General features: G+C 36.9%; 4 protein-coding genes across 4 annotated transcripts; all 4 read right to left on the bottom strand.

The window, feature by feature from the left end:
* Positions 1-901: 901 nt before the first annotated feature.
* LOC101303505 (nucleolar protein 14-like) lies at positions 902-6,554 on the bottom strand. The gene is made up of 14 exons (XM_004297165.1): positions 6,116-6,554; positions 5,882-6,016; positions 5,633-5,789; positions 5,435-5,493; positions 5,209-5,268; positions 4,943-5,092; positions 4,676-4,804; positions 3,446-4,135; positions 3,020-3,212; positions 2,731-2,924; positions 2,341-2,445; positions 2,099-2,238; positions 1,541-1,819; positions 902-1,448 (listed from the first exon to the last, which is right to left on the bottom strand). The coding sequence occupies exons 1-14, from the start codon at positions 6,413-6,415 to the stop codon at positions 1,181-1,183; spliced, it is 2,859 nt and encodes a 952-aa protein (XP_004297213.1). The 5' UTR covers positions 6,416-6,554; the 3' UTR covers positions 902-1,180.
* A 2,022-nt stretch (positions 6,555-8,576) lies between these two features.
* Positions 8,577-10,007, bottom strand: LOC101303795. The gene is made up of 3 exons (XM_004297166.1): positions 9,655-10,007; positions 9,485-9,561; positions 8,577-8,991 (listed from the first exon to the last, which is right to left on the bottom strand). Exons 1-3 carry the CDS (start codon positions 9,989-9,991, stop codon positions 8,692-8,694), a joined length of 714 nt encoding a protein of 237 aa, XP_004297214.1. The 5' UTR covers positions 9,992-10,007; the 3' UTR covers positions 8,577-8,691.
* A 4,837-nt stretch (positions 10,008-14,844) lies between these two features.
* On the bottom strand, positions 14,845-17,775 carry LOC101304085 (floral homeotic protein APETALA 1-like). Its single transcript, XM_004297167.1, has 8 exons — positions 17,591-17,775; positions 16,153-16,231; positions 15,999-16,063; positions 15,789-15,888; positions 15,636-15,677; positions 15,276-15,317; positions 15,049-15,167; positions 14,845-14,950 (listed from the first exon to the last, which is right to left on the bottom strand). The coding sequence occupies exons 1-8, from the start codon at positions 17,773-17,775 to the stop codon at positions 14,845-14,847; spliced, it is 738 nt and encodes a 245-aa protein (XP_004297215.1).
* Positions 17,776-19,701: 1,926 nt separating this feature from the next.
* LOC101304865 (MADS-box protein CMB1-like) lies at positions 19,702-22,636 on the bottom strand. The gene is made up of 7 exons (XM_004298306.1): positions 22,452-22,636; positions 21,237-21,315; positions 20,983-21,044; positions 20,674-20,773; positions 20,242-20,283; positions 19,882-19,965; positions 19,702-19,830 (listed from the first exon to the last, which is right to left on the bottom strand). Exons 1-7 carry the CDS (start codon positions 22,634-22,636, stop codon positions 19,702-19,704), a joined length of 681 nt encoding a protein of 226 aa, XP_004298354.1.
* Between the last annotated feature and the right edge of the window lie 3,581 nt (positions 22,637-26,217).

The raw sequence follows: 26,217 nt of genomic DNA on the forward strand, positions 1-26,217 counted from the left end.
CCACCCTCCGAGCACATATCTTTCACCAAATCAATAGCATTCGCTTTGAAAGAAAATAGGAAGAAATGGGAGCTAGTGAAAGCAGGGAAAGCTCTCGACAGGAAGGAGGTGAAAATACTGGCGCTATCGTCGCACTGGCCGCTGCCGCTATCGCCGGACTCGCCGCTGTGGTTTTGGTCGTAGCCCGACTTCTTTCGGATTCATCAGGAGGGGAGAAAAAAACCATGAAAGCGCCCGGACGAAATAACCAGAGGATTAAAAGGGACGACTTTGAGCGTGACCCTGCTTCCTATTTCAAAAGCTTGCGCAAGTAGAAGGACCAGTAGTAGATCACTAGTTCATGCTTCTTCTTTGTTCATGCAAACCCTATTCAGCTTCATGCATCCTAGCTTATCTGTGTTCTTGTACCAGTAATCTTTATGCTTTATCTATGTTATTGTGATTAATTAGAGTCTATGATTGCCTTGTCGTACTGGATTTATACCTGTTATTTATGCAGAGTCCGTATATTTCGTTTTAACTTCAGTCTTCGATCACTAAGAATGCAAAATGAAGATGTTTCATAATCAACATTCAATTGGGTAAAAATAACACGTACATTCTTTACTGGATTGGATGAAGTGACAATGTATAAGAATGGCCTTCCATATTGAAGAGAGAACTCGAGTCCATCACAATTGACGATATCCCTGCTTCCATGACAACGTTCTTGATAGCAAATACAGTTTGCTAGTGACCTAGTGTGTTCCATCCGCATCGAAATCGGTGAATCAGACATCGCTCAATTCAGATGTTTCATCCAAAATGTCATGCTTCCATCTCTATGGTTATGATCATGGGATGTGGTCCGGTGTAAAAATTGTGACATGATTGTACAGCTTGATCGTGAAGTCCACAAAATGTGAATAATTTATAGAGTTTTATTGATGCATCTCAGATTCTCAGTACAAGGAATACATGTATTAATAAATTAAAATCCTGACAAAAATTGGCTTCATCTGCTTCTCTTTCTCTGGCCAAGACCATATCCTTAACTATTGAATAGATATCCGTATGAGTGAGACTGAGCTCAAAACGCAACAATAAAGATCAGATTACTGGTATTGCGTTTGTATGAACCTTGATTCCTTGAATGAGAACCACAGGTGATGCGCAAACAACATAACAAGAGTTGAGCTGATCATCTTCTTCTCCTCCCCTTGCCTTTTCCTAATTGCCCAGATTTCATAGCATGTTCTTGCTCTTGAAGGAAAAGTCTTGCTTTTCCATATTTCTCAGCTCTCTCTTGTTCCATCAAAGCCTTATCCCTCGACTTCACCTCCTGCAAGAAATAATTATCTTTACGCAGTTCACGGACAGCACCTTTAGCTTCTTGTGTCAAACGCTTCTTCAACTTCTTTCTCTCAACCCGTTCACGGTCTGGATCGTAGTCTCTGCCCTTGACAAAGCTGCAGGGAACAACATACCATCCAATGGTTAGCCTAGCCATTCAGATACATATAGTAAGACACTAGAGGGAACAGGGATTAAAATAAATTACTTCTCCTCAAATTTTGGATTGAGCATTTTGATAGCCACTGGCTTTTGCTTCCGCATCTGAAGTGGTTGCCGCCGCAAGCAGTGTTTATCTGCTTTTGTCTTGATCAGTTGAGCAACCTCTTTAAATTTATCAGTTAATGCACTTGGCATATTTTCTTGTTCCGACAATTCAAGAACCAATGTTGAAATCGGCAAAAAGATTTCGGGGAAAGAACTGAATCCTTCGTAGATATTGACATATCCACGTAGAGTTTCAATTACAGTCACCAGCACACTAGACCTGAAAATTGTAAATTTGACATAAAGATATAACAAACAAACTTAAAAAGTATAACAGACAACAAATGGCATATGAAAATTCAAAGTAATAATAACGAAACCAATTTATATGCAAAAATTTACAGAATTGCCACAACTCTAAAACGTAATCATTAGATGGTGGCATCGGTCAATGTGATGTGATTTGAGGGTTCATTTCATAAGCACCGAATCTCAGCCTAACGCATCATATGGGCACATATTATCATAACATATTATCAAGTACTGACAAACTCCAAACCTGAAATTGTTGGAGGTGAAAAATGACGAGTCTTCTGGCAGGTCCATAATTGTGAGAAAATTAAGTGGATCGATCTGATTTATACATTCATGTATAAGTAAAAGGGGTCTGGGTGCTTTTAGTTCCATAAGATGATCAATCTGCCACAATATAAAGAGAGTACGGTTAATTCATCAAGCAACCATAAACTAGACTACCTCAGTATTCTCTACTAAAAAGACTATGTTGAGGCGTGTTCTTACCTCAGAATCTTGAGTAGGCTTTGGTTTTCTCTCTTTGGCCGCCATTAACAATGTTTGAAGAAATGTGACTGCTTCGGGACAGAACTTCCGAGATTGTTTAGTGATCTGCATTGCAATACAACTAATTAAGCCTGTAAAATAAATACAGCAGAGGCAAAGAAACACAGGCATGGAACAGTTCAAAACGATTGAAAGTTACAGGTTAAGGTTAATTTATTATATTCACATAGGAGTCACAGGCACTCAATCAACTTGTCTCACGTGTTTAAATATTAGGATTACGAACATGAAAGAAAGACAAAGGAGACGCCTCACACAAACTAATGTAAATTCAGCCTCCACTTGAAGAGCGCATCAAAGATAGAAATTTTTTATTGTGAATATACTTACAGAGAGAAGCAGAGAGCATAAGAACAAGCCGACTGCAACATCACGACCAGATAAGATGGGACAACGCGTCAGATATTCACACATTAAAAATATTGCTGGAGTCATGACCACATGACGAAAGTCTGAACATGGAAATATCAGGGACCAAAGCCTCAGGAGAAACAATGTCTTTGAAGCAGGCCAACAACTACTTTCTTCTTAAACGAAACAAGAGAGCATGAATTAGCATAGTTTAGCACAACCAATAACTTCACAGAAAGTAAAACTATACCATTCCATTGTGGATTACCTGGGTTCTTCACAGTCTCACAAAATTTTGTTCTGGTGCGTAGTATTCTCTCACGAGCACAGATTGAAGCAAAATACGGAGTCTCCATGCTCATCTCCATCAACGGCTTAACCAGCAAATTCAGTAATTCCAAATTTAGCGGTTTTTTATTTGCCAAGGTGGCAAAATATTGCAAAAGTAAACCATAAAACACCTGGAAAATGAAATAAATGAGAATGAGTGCCAAGATGCAATCTTTCGACCAAATTAAAGGAGAGATGCAATCACAACAGATGGAGTATACCTTAAGTTACTTCACTTCTCCATACAAATGTTAAATTCAAGTCAAGGTATCTAAGTGGAAAGCGATAATGAATAACACATGTTTCACACAAAATACAGTCAAACATTCATTGACACAAAATAGATGTGGCAAAAGTAACATACTTGCATTTTCTTCTTATTTTCAGCTGCAAGCTTGATTGCATTGCTTGCCCGGATTCGATGGATTATCAAGGCAATGTCAGCATTAGAAAGATTATCCAATAATGCATCCAACTCTTCCATGCTTTTCGGAGCTTCAATTAGGTATGGGAGGTCTGACTGAGTTAAAGATTGTTTATTGGCTGGCAATTTTTTGGCATCTAAAGATTTACCATCACTCTTACTAGCTTGAACAGCATCATTTCTTTTCAACTTTTTCAGATGTCTTTGCTCCACCTCTTTTTGATCAGCATCATCATCACCATTTTCATGTTCGTCAGAGTCTTCTTCTTCATCATCCAAGTCTAAGTCAAGATTATCATCATCACTTTGTTCCCACTCCTTATTCAATAGATCTCTTTCCCCTTCACTATCATCTTCATCAGAACCCTCAACACCATCATCTTCAGGACTTTCTGAACCCTCAGAAGAATCAGAATCATCTCCTTCACTCTCAGAATCACCAGCATCTCTTCGTTCGAGAATCTCATCAACCCAACCCTTTTTATTCCTTGGTTCTTCCTCGAGCGAGAAAGAATCACCAAGATCATCTCCAGATATAGCTCTCAGCCTCAGGGTAGATGGTTTCTCAGCATCTTCATTGTCTTCATCACTATAGTCATCAGTGGGATGCATCCTTTTCTGCCTCTCTTCCTGAATTGTGAAACTTGTCAGCAATTAAGTTTACAACTTGATAATAAAAAGTACAAGCGAGACAAACATTCAGCTAATAAATTATCAACTTTAATGACATGGAAATCCCAAGTTAAGTATAGATAAATAAACAAAAACATCTATCCTGAAATGACATGTCACTATGTACCATATTGGAATCGAGTAAATGATAAATGAACCAAATTGAAACCCAAGATGGCAACCTTTTAGAGCTTAAACATATAGCTTATCCAGGGGCATAAACCCATATAGCTTATTAGAACAGTGAAGACAGTTCTTGGTGCACCAATTTATGCATACTGCACTTGCCAACAACAATCTACAATTTACCAATACATGTTCTAATACTATAAGGAAGTTCAATAATATCCACTAATACATAGCTGCAAGACAAAGGGAATTTCATGTTTGGTGGGTTAAGCTACTGTAGTCTAATAATAACAAGCATCTATAAAGATAAGGCTGTTGGATCTGCAGATGAAACTTGCATTCAAGCAAGCATATAAATGAATGAGATACCTCCAATTGTTCTAGTTGCTCCCTCTCTTCTTGTGCTATCTCTTCAGGCGTCTTGGTCCTACTCGAGGGTTGAGCACGCCTTTCCATTGCCAATTCTCTTTCAAGTTTATCATAAGCGTCAGATTTCTCCTGCCAAAGCCAGGAAACTAATTTACTTACCCAAGTCTCAAAGTTATGCAAGTTTAACATGTTTAGTACAGCTGTACAGAACAATAAAACTTTATAAAAATAAAAATAAAAATAAAAAATCTATTGAAAATATCATACCTGCTCAGAAGTTCCAAAGATCTGAGTAGCAGAAACCTCATGCTTAATGCTTTTGTCTATAAGAGCTTTCGAGGCAATTACAGAGGTAAACTTTTTGTCCAATTCTTCCATCAAATCTTTGTTTTCATCCTTCTCCTTCGACTTTTCAAACTGGGAATAGATGAGAAGAATAAGGAAGGAATCCATAACTAAATTAAAGACTTAGGAAATTGATGTAGCCACCACCACAAGCCATTTCAATGACATAAACAAGTAAGAATCCAAACCTTATAATTTTTGGACTTCAATATCATCTCAGCATATCTTTCCTTGTCACTTTTATGCCTCTGGTACAAAAACAACGAAACAAGCATTGGCATTTTTATCGCTCTAATGTTTCTACCGATAAATCTATAATCTACTGAAGAAAACAACTTTGCTGACATATTAACCTAAAATAATCTAGTATTTCAATATAATGCACCACAAACGAGATAGCATAAAATTTCTCACATTTTCATTTCCGTCACTTAAATCCCCGTCCTTATCATCAGAATTAAATTGATATCTTTCTGCAGAGAAGAAAAACGAGTAACGTTACTCCCATTAACATAGATCAAAAGAACCAATAACTAAATCATAAGCAGTTTCAGTAGCCAACTAGACATGGAAAATGATCATCATACACAAAATCACCATAAAAATGCTTACTTTTAGCAGTTTCTCCACCATCATCATCTTCGTCATCTTCCTGCGGCATATCATCCTCAAAATCATCCCTCTGAGACAATGCACCAAGACTCTGAAACTCAAACTCGTCGTCTTCGCCATCTGACAAGTTATACTTGCTCTTCTTGCTTTGCTTCAGCTATCAAAAAAAACCAGTAATGCCAACAAATTCAGTCACATTGGAGATTATCACTAACATACACATAGATCAAAATCAAAATTCAAACTCACTTGACGCTCACGCTGGGTACGCCGAATGGCCTTATCAAACTCATCAAGCTCATCATTTCCCTCTCCGATTCGCTTATCCACAAACACCGAAGATTTACCGCTCTTCTCATACTCCTTCAGCAATGTCTTCTTCCTCTGTTTCACCAAAACCACATTAATTACCCAAAAAAAAAAAAAAAAAACAACCTAAAATTTCAGAGCTTGAATGAAACTTAGGGATGAATAAGTGTTGACCTTTTCGATGGCCTGAGAGCGAGCAAGGCCGACACGGCGCTCTTCGCCTTTGCGCTTTTTGCCGAGGACGTCGAATTTCCGCCGGGACCAAATGGTCTCGAAGGGGTTGGGCTTCGGCGGCTGGACCTTCATAGCCGCCGCTTTCGGTCCTAGTTTACTTTTCTTCTTCTTCTTCGTCTCCTTCGCGGTGCTGTTGTCGTCGGAGCGACTGAGCTTTGGCAATTTGCCGGCGAAGGGGTTTGGTTTGGGGGACTGGTGCTTCATGGATGCGGCGCGTGGGCCGGACTTCAGCTTCGCCATGGCTGAGAGAAGGTGGTGGTGGCCGTTGGTAGGGTTTATGGATGAAGAAGGAAAGGGGTAAGGGTTTTGCAGTGAGATTTCTGATTTTGGGAGTTGGGTCGGGTCGATTCCGGTTTGGTTCGACTCGTTTTGGGCCCAAAGCTCCAACGGTATTCGGCGTATCCCACCTCAGTATCAAGTACGTACTATACTGTATTCTAAAGTCTTATCTTCCAAGATACTTATTGATCGCCTAAATGACAAGATTAGACCTGTAAATAGACCGGATCTTGATCCGGACCCGCTCTGGATCCGTGGTTTTTAAACTGGTTTGGATCGAAAATTAGACCCGTTGATCCGTTAAGGACTCGGATCTGTTAACCCGTTTATTAAACGGATCGGATACGGATCGAGGTTGATCCGATCCGTTAAGGACCCGGATCTGTTTTAAAATAATTAAATAATATTTTTATAAATATAATATTATTAAAAAATATTAAATAATATAATAATTATTTGAATAACCTAAACGTCTAAAGTATAATCATTTGATGAAGTTGAAGGTTACTGATACCTATGTTCTTTTTATACACTTTGCTAAATACATTGGAGGTTTAGTATTTTGAATATATTAGTTTATTGTTAAGGAGTATTTTGGTCATGTAATTCAACTTTTGATGTAAACTTTTATTTTGTTATAATATTTCATTAGTGTTTTATGAAAATTTATAATAAAATTAAGAAATTATTATTTACAAATTAAAAATATTTATAATTATAAACGGATCGGATTAACGGGTCGGGTATTCGTTAACCCGCCGGATCCGGATTTGGATCTAGCTATCAAAGATCCGGCGGGTAACGGGTCGGATCCGGATCCAAAATTTCTATTACGGATCCGGATCCGGATCTAGGTAGATCCGCTCCAGATCCGGTCCATTTACAAGTATAGACAAGATCCGTTGTCCAAGATACATTGAAACTTTTGCTAGCCCACTCAGTTCCATTCAGAAGGGAATTGCTTACCTGATGATTAAGTGAATATGGGCAATTAGTACAATTCTCTACCGTTGTAGATTGTCATGTCTTATCGTTTGATAACGTTTCAAATCGATTATTGTAAAAGTTTCAGTTTTTAAATTTTTTGTTGTAATCTTAAGCGGTCTTACCTGATGATTTAGTGAATATGGGTAATTGATACAATGATCTACTGTTGAGCATCTCCAGCAGTAGAGTTAAATTTATTGCTAAATTTGTCAACATTTAGATTTAAAATAACAATTTTTAAACTTTTGCTCCAGCAGTGTTGCTAAATTATATACATTAGCTAAGTTTTAGTTAATTATCTCCCCAAGATTGATAAATTGATCAATTTTCTCCATCAATTTCTAAATTTATCAACTTCTTAAGCATACTGCTGGAGCAAATATTCATTTAAAAATTGATAAATCTCTAATTTTTTTTAATTTATCAATACTGCTGGAGATGTTCTATCGTTTGCTAGTGTTCAAGTTAGTTGTTGTAGAAATTTTAGATTTTAAGTTTTTTGTTGTAATCTTAAGCAGTCTTCCTATTGTAAAACCAAACAATTTAGATTATCAAAATGGACTTGCAAAAGTCAGTATTCATGTATTACTTAGTCACTTGAGCACTCGAGTCATGACAAAATATTATTTTTGACTATCCAGCCTCAATTAAAACTATGATTGTGGAGTTTGCAACTAAGTTTTTCATGATTAAAGATTCTGACTGGACACATTGTGAGCAATTGGCAAACAATAACAGAAGTGCTATGAGTATGAATTATAAGTCATCACTAGTTAGCTAGATTACCATGGTTAGTGAGTGGAAATCAGCATAGACTTCATTTGCATCATGACTCATGAGATGTAGAGATGTATAGATTGCTATAAAGTGGCAGAGAATGAGGTTTAGTCCCCACTCCCCAGTGTCCTCCTAATTCCTAACTAAGGGGGGTCATGTCCCAGAAATATATACTTAGGTTGGGTTTTAGGTCATGTGTTAGCACCATCTGCCTTTACACATCGAACTACTACGGTACAGCATCTAAAGAAAATCATGCATGACCATAATCAAGGACCCCATGTTGTCTCTTAAAGCAATAATAATAGGCACCAATGGGCAATGGCAGCCTGAGTAAAGACATGACACATGAGTAACACTTATCCATTCACACATTATTATTCACTATTCAATATGCCTTTATACAAAACCAATTACACTATCATATAAATCTTGCTCATAAGTCTATGTCTGCCTGATTAGTGCTGGTTTTACTAGGCCAAGAGCCAGAAATCTTTCTGGCGCTTTGTAGTGATCAAGTACCCTCCAACCTTCTTGCTTTTCCTCCTCACTGCAATCGCCATGCAACTGGCATTCTGTATACAGTACTCCACCACCCCGCCCCCGCCACCGACACGGTTGCTCCCCGCCCACATCATCAGCAGCCGCCACGTCGTAGACCTCTTCTTCTGTCCCAGAACCAGCAGTGACACCCCTTGCTTTTTGGCCTCTTCCACTATTGTTGGCCCTTTCTCCTTTTTCCCTAATTCCACCACTGCAACCTCAGTTTGTACCTATCACCAACACTGATCATCATCACGAATTTACATTATAAAAGCAATGACATAAAGTTATTACTGTCTTTTCTATAATGCCATGTAAATAATCATCATTAATCACCTTATAAGAAGTATCTCATCATTATATATACACAAGACTAAACTGGAAATTATCATAAAGACAAGCGAGTTTCATATGCCTATTAAGGCACCCAACATTATACATGTCAATGATGTCCTTCAACCACCCCCTTTAACAAAGTAGTATTCTAAATGAAAGAAGCAGTATGCTTCAACCTCTGTTATACTCTGCACACAAAGATAGATACGTACATATTGCTTACCCAGAACAAATGTACTAAATTTGCTACAGGAAAGAAGAATTCTAGTTAATTTTGGTTCAGTTGGTAGATAGTAAGATTATTCCAGGGAAAAAACTGTTGTGCAGGGAAGAAAAACGTAAGTTAAAACTTGTACATATTGCAATCGATGAGCTCAATACACACACCTCAGGTCTCTTCAGCTGGCACATATTCCTCAGAGAATGAACAAGTTCATAAGCCCTTGGAGCTATAATATCCTCACCTGTAATTGTAACGAATGATCAAATTCGAAAACCACTTCTCTAAGCTGAAAGATAATCATCAGAAGAAACTTAAAACTAAAAAGTTCTCAAACCTTGTTTTGAAGTTGAAGGTTTGGTTACATGTAGCAGTACAAGCTTGTCCTGGTTCTGAACAGTGTGAGAAAGAGCCCATTGCAGAGCTCCCTTGGCTTCAATGCTCGAATCAACCACAATCATGATCTTCCTCGCAAAAACCACCCCGGATTTTTTAGCCCCATCTCCATCTGTAACTTTCTCTTCTCCAGCATTGCCACAATTCTCAACTTTCCCACCATTTTTAGTGATCTCTGCAGCATCTAGTTTCGACTGTATCGGTGGAGAACGAACTCGAACATGAGGCCTAATCCTGTTGAGGCAGAAACTTGGCAACTTTGTGCCTATCCTCCCCATTTGTCCTCAGATAGAAATGAGACTACCTTGATTGAGACTGAAACTAAGGACCAGAAATTGTTATAAAGAGGAGGGTTGAAGAAGGTCTGCAATTTATTCTAGAGAAGCTTATATGGGCCATGCATGTTTATATTTTGCTTTGCTCTTCTTCTTTTTTTTCCTTTTTATCGAGGAGTAATCATGTTAGCTAGGGTCTTTGTTTCCTTTGTATTTCTTCTTTTCTGCGCGGGATGGGGCTATGAACGTGGTTGTCATGAAGCTGTAGGGCCATTTCAGGACCAGCAGTATTCACTTCAGATAGTAATCTGGCATGTTACTGCAATCAGTTTTCTTAATATTTCTTCCACGAACTTGTTCCTCGCAAATTAGTTTTTATGTTGTAGTGAGCAGAAACAATCATATGCTTTTATGTTGTAGAGATCGATCTCTAGTAAGATGAGAAATTGGTGAACATCTAAGATCGATCTAACCGTATTGAGATTCGTATTAATTTTTCAGGACATTATTTGGAACATTCTGCATAGATCGATCTCAACTGAACACAACATATTATCGCTTGCAAACTATCACAACGTTTAAATTTCAGCTCCAGGGCCCTTTACTCCTTCTATTTGAGATTATGTTAGTACATAATTGTTAGGTTTTCGAATCAGTAATCCCAAATGTGCTGGCATCCTCTTGGGGCAATTATTAGTGCTGTATGATTGAAATTTGGATTATGTAATTTGGAACTTTGCAAAGGCTCGATATTATCACTTGTTAATTTTATGCATTTTATAAAGAAGTAGCTTCGCTCAAACGCAACCAAAGTTATCATTTTACCAGTAATCAACTCGAATGAAATCTAATTAATCATGCTTGTTTACCACCTAAAAATATGTAAATCATTGACCATAAAGCTCAACTGCAATTTTGATACGTACAAGTAATTGGGTTTGCTTGTATAGCGCACCGGCTTCTCACTCACTGTTGCATCTGCTTCTCAAATCAAAACCGAGACAACACGACATATATATAAGTTTGATGCTTCTAAACAATTTTGTTTGTTCATTAATTTGCACCAAAAAAGGGACGTGCCAATAAACTCCATTTTGACTTCCAATCTCCAAAAGCAAAGCCAATTTGAGAAAGATGGAGGATTTGCATGTCTTATGATAACAAACCGCCCAACCATGATGCTCATGTGAGTCATGTCCTTCCAATTCAAGACAATTATATGCGAAAAAGTTGCCACTGCTAAAACCTATAAGCATATCTCCTCAAAGTTGCCAACCATGTTTATACTTGATATGATATGTGGTGTATGAACCAATCCACATAAACATACAATTTCTTAACTCATCTCATACTTGATCTTACAATGTCAATGAGATTTGATCTTATAACCTTTACGGTATTAGTGATCTTGCTAACCAACAAGCCACTACTTATAGACAATCATAGATCTGGTTGAACAATCCTTAACTATTATGAGTATTATCGTCAATATTTATTATTATTATTATTTTTTTATTTTTTTGTATAAAAGACTCTTGGAAGGTGGCTTGCAAATGGGCCTGTTTATTAACATGCTCCGAGCAGGCTATGTGAATGAGCGCAAAGGCCCATATTAGATAACAATTCATATCCTACTTCTTACCCAATTAGGAAAAGGACAATAGTTAGTCTAAAGAGGAAATCTATAAATACTTCTTGTTGCTGTTTCTCTGTTCCATAGTTCTGCAGTGGTTGTTTGTTTGGGATTTTGGTTCTTGGTGAATTGATCGATCCACGTTCTGAAGTAAGTGATGGGTTCTGTTTGTTGTTGTGGTCCTAAGAACGATCCCAAAGATGATGAAGAAACTGTGCCTGTGTCAACAAGACCACATATAATGGGGGAAGTCGTCGGAGAACTTGGTTACGTCTACGCTTCGTCGGAAGAGGATGAAGATGAAGGAAACGGCCGGAGAAACGAATTACAGCAATGGTGGAGCTGGAATTACTGTAACGGAAAGCCGAACGCCCTGGACGAGAATCTTCTGGCTAATTAAGTACCAGATTAGTTAACCTAAACGTTTGTAAACCAAGTTTAGTAATTAATCGTCTGATATAGGGTTTACTTACAACATAGTGGTTCAATATCTGTGCGATTTTTGCAACAACAGAAAAAAAAACCCATTATCTCCGGACCTGAATAGTTTGGTCCGACGAAATTAGATCTTCTACTTTTCTTTCACAACTTTGATGATTACATCAGTGAGATTCTAGTTACGTATCCTTTCCTTTTGCTAAAAGGATTATGTTCGAGTATGGAAGTAGAGCTCGAGATAAGATTTCCACAGTTAAAAAGTAAAAACAGAAGAAACATCAAGTAAAAATGTTTTGGAGAATCCACGATATCTTTTAGACCTTTAATTCCGGATTTCGGCGTAAATCCTTACGCAACTCAAGTAAGGATTCCCAAAACGATACGATTTTCGAATTCAATTGATTCTATGTTCAACCCTTTGTTATATCTCTCTTCTCTTCTATTTTCTTTAATTTATTAATTAATAAATAAGCGCCTTCATTAGCTTCTATCTCTTAATTCACTCCTACTCGATCTTTCTGCTTCTTCCGTTTTCTTTCCCATCGTTTAATATTTCTGGGATTCTTGGTAGTCAAGAGGAGGCCATCGCAATCTGCTCTGGTTTCAAAGTATGTTTCTTAAATCTCTAGCTCCACCTATGTATTGTGATTTCAATTCTTTTCGGAGTCTGGAAGATTGGAACTCTGGGATGTATATTAGCTTTAATTTTTGTCTTGAGACTTTTCTTGTTCTAACAGTCATCATGCGTATGATTATATGATGGTTTATGTGAGATTTTGATCATTGATTAAAATAGAATGGTTTCCCCCTCTCCCCCTCTCTCTATCTATTTTTTCTTCTCCTGTGACGTAACTTTTTTTTTTGGACGATTCGTGCCGATTCGTGCAGGGTGTGACTGAAAGTTCAAATAGAAGCTAGTTGAGGCGATTTTCTTGATGGGTTGTTTTTTCTCTTGCTTTGATGTGAACGATCCTTTGGATAACACGCAGAATGCTAACAATGCCAATGATGGTAACCGGATCATCATCCCTAATTTGTACAACAAGGTACATGTTTCAGAATTTCCATCACTTTTCATTCCATATAGTCGACTATATATGAGTGTGTGATAACCCTAACAAGTTTGATGTTAAGCAGATTGCGTCCGTTAACGAGGTAGCTCTTGGAAGTATACAATGTGAGACTGGCAGGGATGCTGCCACTGCTACTGCTATTATCCGATCCCTTCCTGGTGATCCCTTTCTTATTGAAAAGGAGATTGGAGGACAACGTTACCTTTACCCTTCGTCGATAGAAGAGGAAGAATGCCCTACATGTCTTGAAGGTGAGTATTGCTCTTAAAATCTGTTTATAGCGATACATTTTCACTTTGATTTGGTTTTCTAGCTAATTAGATACGCTGAATGTATGCTGAGGCTCCTTGATTCAAAATTTCTGCAGAATATACACCTGACAATCCAAAGATAAAAACAAAGTGTTGTCACCATTTCCACCTTGCTTGTATATATGAATGGTTGGAGAGAAAGCAAACTTGTCCAGTTTGCAGCCAGGTAACCAATTTCTCTAGCTAGCTTAATACTGTTTATAACATGATATTTATAGAACTTCCTTCAAATTGATTAATATATGAATTCTTACACGGCTCAACGCAAAGGCGAAAATTTAATCATGAAATTGTGGTCTTATCACATACTAAATAGAGATTTGAAAAGGATACCAGAGAAGAACATACATGGAGATTTGAAATTAATGTACAAATAGAATACTGGTGCTGTGAAAACTAGAAAACTAGAACTATGTAAGGCACACTTCCGGTGAAAGTATTAGCCAATGTACTGGGAGATAATAGTTGTGGTGTGTTTGTAATAAAATAGCTACAAGAGTACTACTTAATTCGTCCTGAACCTGACCAACTGCAAATTCTTTTTGTAGGTGATGTCATTCAATGATCTCTGAGAACACACAACTGCAACAGCTAGCTAGCGAAGTAGAAACATTCCTATATAAACGCAGAAGAGGATATTGGTCAAGCAATCAAATTAAATTTCAAGGATTGAGAGAAGCCTTTTAAATGATCTGTAATGTATTGTTCCAATTCTTCAAGAGTGAAGCTGTAAATGCAATAATTCTGGGCTTAAATTTATATTTCAGTGGGAATCATACACCAATTCCATATATAAATGATGGCAATCCCATTCAAATTCCACATCTCGTTAGCGATTTTGTTTTTCTAGTCTTTCTTTCATGATAGTAACTTGGTAACTTGTGTGCATACTTATCTTAGATTTCTTTCCTACTTACCCTTTGACATTATTTGCTAAATTAGACAACTCTAGGTATACACCTTATATATTAGAAAAGCCCAGACCTCAATCAGTTTGCTTAAATAAACAGGAAGACTCTGTCTCACAAATCTACAAGTACTTTGTTAAAACAATTTTCTTAAAATTACTGCACAATATACGTAGAAATTTATAGGAAATTTCCATCAAGTTCACTAATTAAGATACAGTGAATTTTTTTCAAGCCGCATAAAGTTTGGCAATATATAATATTTTGATAACATCAAGAGAGCTAGAGATCGAAGTAGAGAATTGTAGCAAAACCCAATAATCTTCAGTATATATACTGATCGATCACATTGGATGTCTTAAATCCACCGCTCACCAATCAAGCTTACATTATACCACAATATCTGGTGAAGCACTACTATATAGAGCGAGTATATAACCTTAACCTTATGCTACTAGTGCACTTAGGGATTAATATTACTTGGTGATGATATTCATGAAGCAAAGCATCCAAGGTGGCATGAATACAACGATGGCTCGAGAGTAAGGTCGAGCTGGTTCCTCCTCACCTGAAGGAACTGATCATTTTGCTGAGTGCCCCTGCATATATCATAAGTTCATAACCATATACCGTATTATACTAAGGCCCAAGTATTTTATAATTTAAGTATGAAGTATGGTACGTAATAGGATCTTACCCCATGTTCAAACATGGAATTGGACCCTGTGCTAGCAGGTTAAGGCCATGGTTTTGCTGCTGCTGCTCCCAGTCATGAACCTCCTGAGCTTCCGCTACATTCTTCTCGTGCTCCTTAATCTATATTAATAATGTTGATTAATTTATGAAAGCAGAACCTAATGAGAAGAAGAGCCGTGCATTATCACATAAATTAGAAAAGACATTGCTAGCATATATGAAAATGACCTTCTTTGAAAGCAAGTTGTTCTGCTCCTTGATTGCCTTCTCCTGTTACAGTGAGGAACAAAAAGAAAGAATTTATGATGATCAGATTTTGAGACTGCAAGTAAATGGATACACACATACATGTGTACACCTTACAAATCAAGTATAATTGCATGTCCTCGCCTTTCACAGACCAATGAACCAAAACTCTACTATAATTGACTTGTACGAATCAAAATTCTTAACTAGTTACCAAGAATCTCACACAAAGTGACCAAAAAAAAAAAAGAATCTCACACAAAGTGACAAAACAAACAATTGCTTATTATAAAGTTTAGTATGTTAATAAATAGTTAGTGTGCAAAATGGCCATGGCCGAACCTTCCTCTGTAGCTCAGAGATCGACTCATGCATGAGTTGGTTCTGCAAGAAATCAAAATATATATATTAGCACTAGATCAAACTAGCTGCAGACTATCACTAATCAACCCAGCTAGCATACTTTTTATCAAAAAAAAAAACCAGCTAGCATACTTTTCTTGATCGAATTTGCTTAAGAGCAGTTTCAAGCTGTTGCTCCAAACTTTGGATCTCTTTGATACTCAATGAATCCAGATCTTCTCCCAAATAGTGCCTGCAGTTTGATTGGTTTAAGCAAAGAATCAAGATGAATCAATCAATTCAGGACAGAATCATTCTGGGGCAAGTTATTACGAGAGTAGTGAAGCAGCCATCTATATATACCTTAGGTTTCTCTGCAGAAGCTCAACTTTCACCTTCAGCCTAGCATGTTCGAAGGGCCAGTTACCCTGCATTAAGTACCAAGTGACCTAATTGATCAGTATATATATATAATATATGAAGAACCACAGTCAAGTGACGGGAAAATGGAAAGTACCTGTGAATCAAAATCAGGTTCCACTAGCTGTCTCTCTGCATATGAGTACCTCTCATAGCGTTCAAGTATATCCTCCATGCTGCACAGCCAAAACGGAGCTTGACCAATATATCTAACATGATGCACTTAACTTATATATGCAACCAAGAGAGCTAAATCTTCAAGGGTCTATCTGTACTTAACCGTATTAAGGATAGGAGGAGTTTCTCAAGAGTTTCATGAAAGCATACATCAGATTGTTGTATGAATTAAACCATTAAAGGCTTTATGCTAAGGCATTTTACAATTTTTACTAATTCCATCAAACAAAAAATTACATCTTACTGGCCCCCATTAGGATATTACTGATAGTTTAATCACATACTATTTCTATATATATATATATATATATATATGCACAGTTTCTTGAGAGATATTTGAGCTTTACTTGTTTGAAACTAAATAATTAACTAAATAATGCAAACAATGAGACTTCTTGTGTCTTTACTACTTGTTTGAGAAAACATTGCATGATGCCCTAGCTACAAAATTACATGTTTCGAGTTGGACTAACAATGGAAGAAATTAAGTACTGAAAGAGCTGGTATATATACTAGCGTTGCATACTTTTTATTCTTTAGATTTTGCTTATTTAAACTCAGAAAAACGTTACAAAAATATTACAGATATCAGTAAATTACAGAGCTTTAGATTTGTACACCAAAAAGTCCAGGAATTCAGATTGCATCATTTTTTTTTAACTTTTGACTGTGTTGTCCTCTCTTCTTTTAAAGACATGTGTGATAATGGAATATTCCATCCAGGTTTTCTACACCTCTTCCGCACTTCTTCATTAATCCTTCATAATATTTTCTGTGTTGCTAGAAAAAAAATTCAGTTTCTTTTTCTTAATTTGCATATTATAAAATCAGAACAGTTTGAAATCAGCTCTGGAATCAAGTCATCAACTCCAGAGTTAAGTTTATAAAGATGTAAATTAGTAGATTTTTCACAGGATGCTGCACATCAACCCAAACCCAGGTCATCTATGCTTAAGTATCCCCAAAAGCAGATGAAGTACTGATAAATCTCACATAAAGATTTTTCATCTAGGTCATTAAGCTCTACTTTATATCAAATCAAGCACTCTTAACCATTAGATCGATCCCAGCTAGCTTGCATCCACTTGATTAATTAGCTGCTTTAATAAGAACTTGGTCTTAATGTTTTCTTTGTTGAACAATAAGAAGTTCTTATTATTAAGCACCAAAATATTTGCATAATATTAATATTAATCTCTAAGCTTGGATTTAAAAAGACAGATAAGAAAAATATAACAAAGGAGCAGAAGGAGGAGAAGATGAAGAAGAAGAAGGAGGAGGAGGAGGAGGAGAAGAAGAAGAAGAAGAAGAAGAAGATCGAGGGTGGCTAGCTAGGTTATGAGAGAGATGAGTAGTACCATGAATCAGTTGCGTATTCAAAGAGCTTCCCTTTGTTAGAGAAGACAATCAAAGCAACCTGAGCATCGCACATGACAGAGATCTCATGCGCCTTCTTCAGCAACCCAGTTCTTCGTTTCGAAAACGTCACCTGCCTGTTGATCTTGTTCTCTATCCTCTTCAGCTGAACCCTACCCCTTCCCATATTGATGATAAATATTTCTACCTGAATCAATGACTACTTTCCTTTTCTATTTCGATCTTTCAGATAAACACCCAAACAAGGTAAAGCCCCCAAAAAAAGAAAGACAACCTGAAACTAGAGAGGAAAATTTAATGGGTTGTTTCTTCTTCTAGCTTAGCCATATCTGAGAGGTTTGTCTGAGGAAAAAAAGTAATGTGCATAGTGTATATATGGAAAAGGAAAATAGGGGAATTTAGGATTTTATTTATTTATTGGAAGCTTAAAAGCGGTTTTAAGAGGGTAGGGGTGGTTTTTGTGGAAAATAAAAAAACCGGTGTGGCTTTAAGGATGCGCTGTCCACTCCCCATCGGATAGTAGTACTATGTGGTCGCTTCCCTGCGAAATTGACAACTCGCACATCAGTTCTGTGTATGTTATTGCTTTGGTTAACTAAGTACAGTAAAAGTAATTATTACAGCAAGGCCATATTTGGGACTTGGAAGGATTTAAGTACTGATCTATCTGATTAGTTAATTTGTTGTTCATCTTATACTATTGCATTTGCATGTTAGGAGATGGGTCATTTGTACTACGGGTGCATGTCTGTTTTTGGTGATGTTGATTTATCTGTTAAGATATTTATTTTTCATTAACCGACAAACTTTTACATTAAACTATCGTGTTCGACTTTAAAAAAAATAAATATAAAATAAAAAAAATAAAAAAATTATAGTGTTCAATACCACCGAATGAATTAACATTTTACTAAGAAATTAAAATTTACACTCGTTTTACAATTCACACTTGTGATTTCTGTTGTAGTAAGTTTAATTTTATCTTTAGTAACATGTGTACGTTTTATCTATTTATAAAAGTCTTAACCAATAAAAAGAAAGAAAAATGTATGTAGACCGGAAAATTAAGTGTGCGGATTTCAGTTTCCTGGCAAAATATTTGTATATTGTGCTTATTATTGTTTTTGTTATGTGATCCGGGTTTTTTCCTTTTTTTTATCAAGTAAATAACTTAAATATTACAACTTCGTGAGTCGAACTCATAATCTCTTACATACTAAGGGGAGACTATACCGTTAAACCAAATAATATTGGACGAGGTTTTTTCCCCTTGTGTTGAAGGAAATAATCATTTTCATTTTTCAATATATTCATTGAATAACTCCTAAGAAAAGTCATGTGGAAGTATTGAATTGCCTTCCAAGCAGGTGTGGGGGTCTGTGGGATATATGCAATTTTAGTGATTCATGTCCCTAGTCCATGTATGGTAACCCTATAAATTAAACAGTAAACATCGTATATGTCCGACCTACCGACAATATATAAGGGATTGGCCTACGTCTTGAACCCTCCAACCCAAATTTAGAAATCCAGCTACTTAATTCACAAAACCTTATCTCTTTAATTAGGAATTCTTGTCCCCAAGGTTATGTAGCCACTCAAATATAACCAAGAACATGCATGATGTGCGTCAATAATGTCTCATAGTACAGGAGTTGGATACCTTATTTGTATATGAATTGAATTCTTTCCTATGATTTGGTTATGTATATATGAGAATTAGTTTATTTCTTTTTCGAAATCTGAAAAGATGATGTCTTTGTTATCTTGGCATAAATTGACATTTCTCAGTGAAAAGAAGGAGGAGATCGAGTATCATATTGGGTATTCAATTGAACACCACCACCACTATAGTTCACTATCGACCATATTAGACAGCTCAAAGACTTCAAAGCATCCATGCATTATGATTTATGAGACAAATCCGCAACGAGTCTAGGTTGAGACTGCTACATTGTTCGAGTGATCACGATTGTAGCTGTGATTAAATCCAGATAGAACACAAATACAAACGGAGATCGAGTAGTTTGATCATTCTTGATTATGAAACCGCATAATTAAGATTTATAGTTACCCTATCGATCTGCAGTGTTTAGTTGTTGCATTGTAAACGCTCAAAGAAACCTTGAGCTGATTGAGCAGTAGATGGGTGGCCATTTGGTATACTTGGCTGATTTGCTTTTATTGAACCTCGTTGAAGACCTTCATTACTCTCTTCCAACTGTGACCAACATGAAGCAGATTCAGAATTAAAATACATTAATAAATCTACATTCAAGTACAAGGTTCTGGCCATATAGATATAAATATATACCTTCATTCTCAATTCATCGTTTGCTTCCAGCAGCAGCTTTTCCTGCAGATGAAATTCTTGAAAGACTTACATAGGTAACATAACAGTCACACCTAGATTCATATATCGACCAATGATAACGTACATATTAAAGTAATGTTAGGTGAATTACTAATTTCGATCCCACCTAAATTCTACCTTATGTGACAAACATCAATGAATGAAATACTTTGATATGGTGAATTGGTGATTACATTTTCTGCCACATATACATGAAATCGAGTTTTATTAATATGGTTCATCTAGTATTATGCAAAAGGTTAAGATCAATATATATACCTTCTTTTGAAGATCGGAAAGCTGTTCAAGTATATTTTGGCTCTGCAATCAAATAAGGGTAATTAACTTGGATAAAGTATTTATGTAGCTAGATATAGTGTCTTAGAATGATATATGGTTTCCAAGTAGCCAAACCAAAAACTTCGTTTTTGACGATAACAACCACAAGGGCAGAAGATATACAATCAACCTGGTTAACAATTGAAACTCCAAACTCCCCAATCGGTGGAAGAATTCAGATATATTCCACAAAAGTAAATAAATCAATATAAGCTACAGATATGAAATTACCCCCGGTCACTTAGAAACTGATGAAATCCTTAAACAATACGATGCAAAGCTTAAATGGCTTCACAAAAATAACTGTTATATGCAACTAGATTAGCCATCCACAACTACTATATCCCGTAGTTAGGAAACAAAAGTGGATACCTGTCTTGACCTAACTCGCTTCAACGACAAATCTAGTTCATTCTCAAGCTGCTGAAGCTCCTCTATGTCTAAATGTTCCAAATTTTCCCCATCAAGACGTCTAAGAACACGAAGTGAAAATCCACATATAAGTATTCATTCCCAGTGATTTTTCATGTGATCTATCACTTAGGTACATATCAATAAGGTGCATAATTATGTGAAGAGTGTTCTAGTTTCAAATTCTGTTGACAGAATGCATGTATACATGAGTCCTGGCTACATCTAGAGTTCAAATCTATGATCACTTTGGTATCTTAATCGAACTACCTCTGCGTGCGTTGTAGGACCTCTACTTTCGCTTTTAGGTTCTCATATTCTTCGTATCTGCTCTGCTAGATAACATGAAAGCAGTTCTATCAACAATCAACAAGAGCATAAATAGGACTTGGTGTGTGGAGGAAAATTTCATTACCAACATACAGCTAACAGAGATAGCTAGAGAGGTTTTGTATTTGTTAAGTAAGAAGAAGATTTGGAAAATAGGCAAGTGCTAATTCGTATAACCTAGCTAGCTAATTAACCTGTGTATCCTGAGCAGGTTGAGCAGCTTCCAGTTCTGCATAAGTGTATCTTTGATATTTCTCAATTGTCTTCTCCATGCTGATAATGAAATTGGACAGAAAATTAAACCACCAACAATTGCAATTAGAATGAGGGCATGCAGGAAAGTAAATTAATTAAGGAACAAACGGGTTGTTCAAATTAGGTTAATAATCCGTAAAGTTGACATCCTTGTGCTTTGTTGTAAACCACCAACAAATGCCCTCATTCAAATAATTAAATATGATTATAGTCATAGTGATCTAACAAAGAAATAATGTTGGCATTCTCTCATTGTTCACTTACAAATGATGGATACTAGTAAATAAATCATGGGAGGTCAATTTAATTTACACATAATTAGTTCGTGTATAACAAATTAAAAGCTACTAATTTTGATCAAGTTCTAAATTCAAATCCAAAATTAACTAGATTTGCAACAAGGATTACTCGATCTACACCCAATTAAGTTAAACCACACTAGTTACCCCATATATCAAAGAGGATGTACAGTAAATCATTTGTAACATATGATTTGAACGCTTGCAAGTGCCATGCCAGTATACAAAAAAGTACCTGAATAGCCTGACAACCCTCACAAGTCACAAGTCACAACAGAAGTACTATAGCTAACTGTATATAGATACTTGTTTTTGCAGTAAGTTAGCAAGCTAGGAGTCAAAAACTTGCATATATATAATTATATATGATGAGTTTATTTATTTTACTAATTATATTTCTAGTTTTCTACATGGGTGTGTAGTATATATGTATCTACCACTGGACTGATCTCACATCAGGTCAAAAGAAAAGAGAGATTAACGTAGCTCCTTCAGAAGAAATGATCATAATTAAGCTTAATGTATAGGGTGACCAAATCGATCAAAATCCATTTCCCTAAACAAATGTGCTGAATTTCTTCTTGGGTACAGCAACTGAGCAAAGGAAATTGAAACTCCTCACCTATGACTCATAGTAGGCTCATACATATATTTCTCATGTAAAATGAAAAATGAAAAACCCATCTCCAAAATCAAAAGCAAACGATCGATTTCCCTATTACAATAATAGACCACCCTTAATCCTGAAGAGCTAGCAAGATTAATATTAATCCTCAGATGTAAGTATGTACTTATATAGATTAAACTATTAGGGGGGAGGACAGCAGATCGATGTGAAGCTGTAAATACTGGTACCTGGGGCCGCTGCAGAACTCATAGAGCTTGCCACGGCTGGAGAAGATGATGAGAGCAACCTCTGCATCACAGAGAATGGAGAGCTCACACGCCTTCTTCAGCAACCCGTTCCTTCTCTTGGCAAATGTTACTTGCCGATTTATCTTGTTCTCGATCCTCTTCAGCTCCACCTTCCCTCTTCCCATTTCGACGATGATCAACAGCTACTGCTTTAGCTAGCTTCTAATATTTTATTATCTATAATATACTATTTGACATGGTACTAGGTTTTAGTTTTCGCTTAATATATTCTTCTTCTCTGAGGGTTAAGATAATAAAGAGCAGAATAAGACGTTAGAATTATACGTACGTACGGTCTTCACCGGAAAATCTACGGTCTTATGCTGGGCACGTTATCAACAATTTACAATATCTGACGATTCTAAACTCTGAAAGCGTATTATACAGGTCCATCATACAGCTCCCGGCCAGTTTTCTCTTCCGGTTCAATACTGACGAAGATTGGTCACTTTTGTCTCTCCTTTTCAGTCTCTTTATTAAAACGAGAATCATTATTGTCTGCAGCTGCTTATTACTACAAATATGACAGCTAGCGGTGTCAACTCCGACTGCACATTCCCAGCTTTAGGGTTTTTACGTGTCGATCAGACATAGCATTGGGGAAGCTCGGGACCTTGGTGCATGTACTTTTGTGTATCCAGACGATTTTGCCCCTGCGTTTACAGTTCAAGCACGCCTGCAGACTGCAGTTCAACAATTGTTCCCCTTACAAAAGAGAGTAGAAGCATATATGCTTTTCCAATCTTTTAGTTGGTTGTGTTTCTTTTGGTGGGTACGTGTTGAGTCTTGGCGAGAATGAGGAGGATAATATCCTGGACGAAATTGGTGAATAAATCTCGTTGCTCCGGTGAGTAAACGTACGATTTTACCTTAGGTAAACCATGTAGGACAAATCAATGTTGTTGTATAGTAGTGCAGTGAAAAACAATGGGATAGACCATCAATGTGGTACTAATTTAATTACTTGTCCTCGATCGACGATGTGGGTTTCATCCTAAAAACCTCCATGTAAGAAACAGGGTATCTGTTTATAGTCCTATATTGCAACTAATGGGATCTCCAATTATCAAATGGAAACTGAGACGGAGTTTACGTACCCTGCTGCTTCTGGAAAAGTAGGCAATGATCATTCACATCCCAACTTCGTAGTAGTACACACTAGTATGTATACCTCTACGCATATACGTATAAGTATGGCAGTGTGTACGGACTTGTTAGGGTCGGGTATTTGACCGCCGGTAATACGCTTGTGATGTGATTGGTTGATAGGTAAAGAAGCTTGCGTGTTGACGAGTCAAGACGCGATTGAGGAGGATACGCTGGCTACGTGTCGATTGCTAACCGCTTCGAACAGTGGCTCGTTATGATTGGGCCTAGGCCCAAAACAAAAGCCCGAAAATTGAAAGGTTTTCGTTCTTCTTGCCCTACTTCCTCTCATGCATAATTGACGCATGATATGGAGTTATGGTCTTATGGACGATTCGATCTTTTTTCTTTCATTTTGGGAGCAAATTTTATGAGCCATGTTAACCTCAATGATGAGATTGATCAGGTTAGTGTTCTTGTGTTTTTTTTTTTTTTTTAATGTTTCTGGTTGGGCGTTTTCACCTAGTTAGAATGTGCAACAAAGCCGCTCCATCATAATGTGTAGTGGCGGAGCTACTTGAAGACCGAAGGGAGACAATTCAATTTACTCGCATGTTTAGTCGATAATTGACGGATGTGATGTGCTAATTTTAACATCAAAAGGATGAGGTTTTGAAAATTATTGCAATGTCTATATATGAAGAAGATGTGTTATCGTTTTCACGGAAACACATGAGGACCCAAAACAAGGAGGAGACCAGAGTTGTGTTCTCTTTTGGAACATCTTTTGGAACAACACTGGAGCGAGCAATGACTTCCATGCAGCTTGAAAAAACAGGAATGCGATATATAGCTACCAAAGAATTTTCTGTGATAGCTAAAGGATCGAGCACTATAAGTGTAGCTAATATAGCCACGTCTAATGTAGCCACTACAAATACTTTGATTGGTTCGATTCCAGACAAAGAATGAGAGAACTCAAAAGATAAATGTTCCCAATTTCTCATTGATCATATTATAAGATAAATGTTCATTCCTCTGCAGTAGGATTCAAGTTGTTATTATTAGGATTGGAAAAAATGCATGCATGTATATCCACTCTTATCTTATCTAGATCGCATTTTTGCTTCTCTTTAGCGGAGAATATATAGCTGGTAAGCTAGCCCAGAGATCATTGATTGAGAACACATACTCCCTACCCAGATTTATACTCGAGGACTGAGGATATTGCTTGCCAGCAATTTGGTACACTCATTTAGATCGACATTGTGGCCTATATATATATTGGGTGAGAGTTGAGACTTGGCTAGGGGACATCTTAGAGGTCCTGGTCCATACTGTCTTTGCAATCACAAAAGAAGTTGGGGCCGTTGTTCCCCCAGTCTCATAGGCTGAGCCGCGGAGGGGGTTATCTTCATATTCTTAACATCGAGAGCCTACACAGAATTAGGGTTCTTCAATTTGGTGCATGCATATACTTAACACAGTTCACATCTACTGTTGATCTTATTGTATGTTGTACCAATAAATTTCCAACCAATTAATCCGATTTATTGTCACCGATCAATAATGAAGAGATCATCAAAGGATTCATGAATCCGACCATCGAAGATGATTATGATCGATCGAATGGAGCCGGAGGCATCAGTACGTTGTTAATTAACAAAACTGAACACAATATCGATCGAATTTGTTTACAGAAACACTTACAAAGAGAATCTGTAGGACCAATTACATATTAATCATTATCGAAGGTTTATCATTAAGATAGAGGAAATATCTGATGATGCGACTAACGTTCACCATTCGACAATCCCAGATCGGCAGAAGTTTATATACATGCATTAGCTAGATCGGAAAGACATGGACGAAATTAACAAAATAGTTGTACTGAAAAGGGCAAGTGGAGAGATGGGACTGATGGGAAAACGAAGACCATGGAAGGTAACTTTAGGAATGCATGGTGCACAACGAAAGAAAGCTACTGAACATGTTGAAGATAAATCTAACATGATTGTACAGGATTAGCTAAGAGACTAAATATGCAGACGCAGCAATCCTTTGGCAAAATGTGAGTGAGTGGCGACAAGCATATAGGCATGTTTATCGTTTCAGACATTTGATGCAGCACCTTTGGATCGTAAGTAGTGGACCTTAGATATGGGGCAGTATATGGATTCAAGTTCGATCATCCGGAAATTAAATTGTCTGTGATTTTGATCCTTGTTGGCCTAATTAACTAGGGCTTGTTTTGGCAAATAATGATTGATATATAGCTAGGGAATGATTAATAGCTGCATCAAGGTGATGAACCTACGTCCAACAAGATAAGAAAGAACAAGCTAGAGGAGTTCATTATCCTTTTGATTCATTGGGGTAATGATTTATAGCCATTGCCTTATACTTTTGCGACCATTGGTTTTAATAGGGTAAACACCCTCGGGCAAGTTCTGTCATGGTGCCTATCAGATAATGCTCCTTTTTTCTTCCTTCTGGCTAATACATGCATATTATTGAACTGAGTCTTGTTACATGGATAATTAAACAAGCGTTCATTACTAACGAAGAACTAATATCGCCTTTTCCTAATTCATTTCGGCTTAAACCAACGGCAAACCGC

The sequence above is a fragment of the Fragaria vesca genome, linkage group LG4 (assembly GCF_000184155.1).
Source record: "Fragaria vesca subsp. vesca linkage group LG4, FraVesHawaii_1.0, whole genome shotgun sequence".
In the NCBI taxonomy this organism is placed as follows: Eukaryota; Viridiplantae; Streptophyta; class Magnoliopsida; order Rosales; family Rosaceae; genus Fragaria; species Fragaria vesca.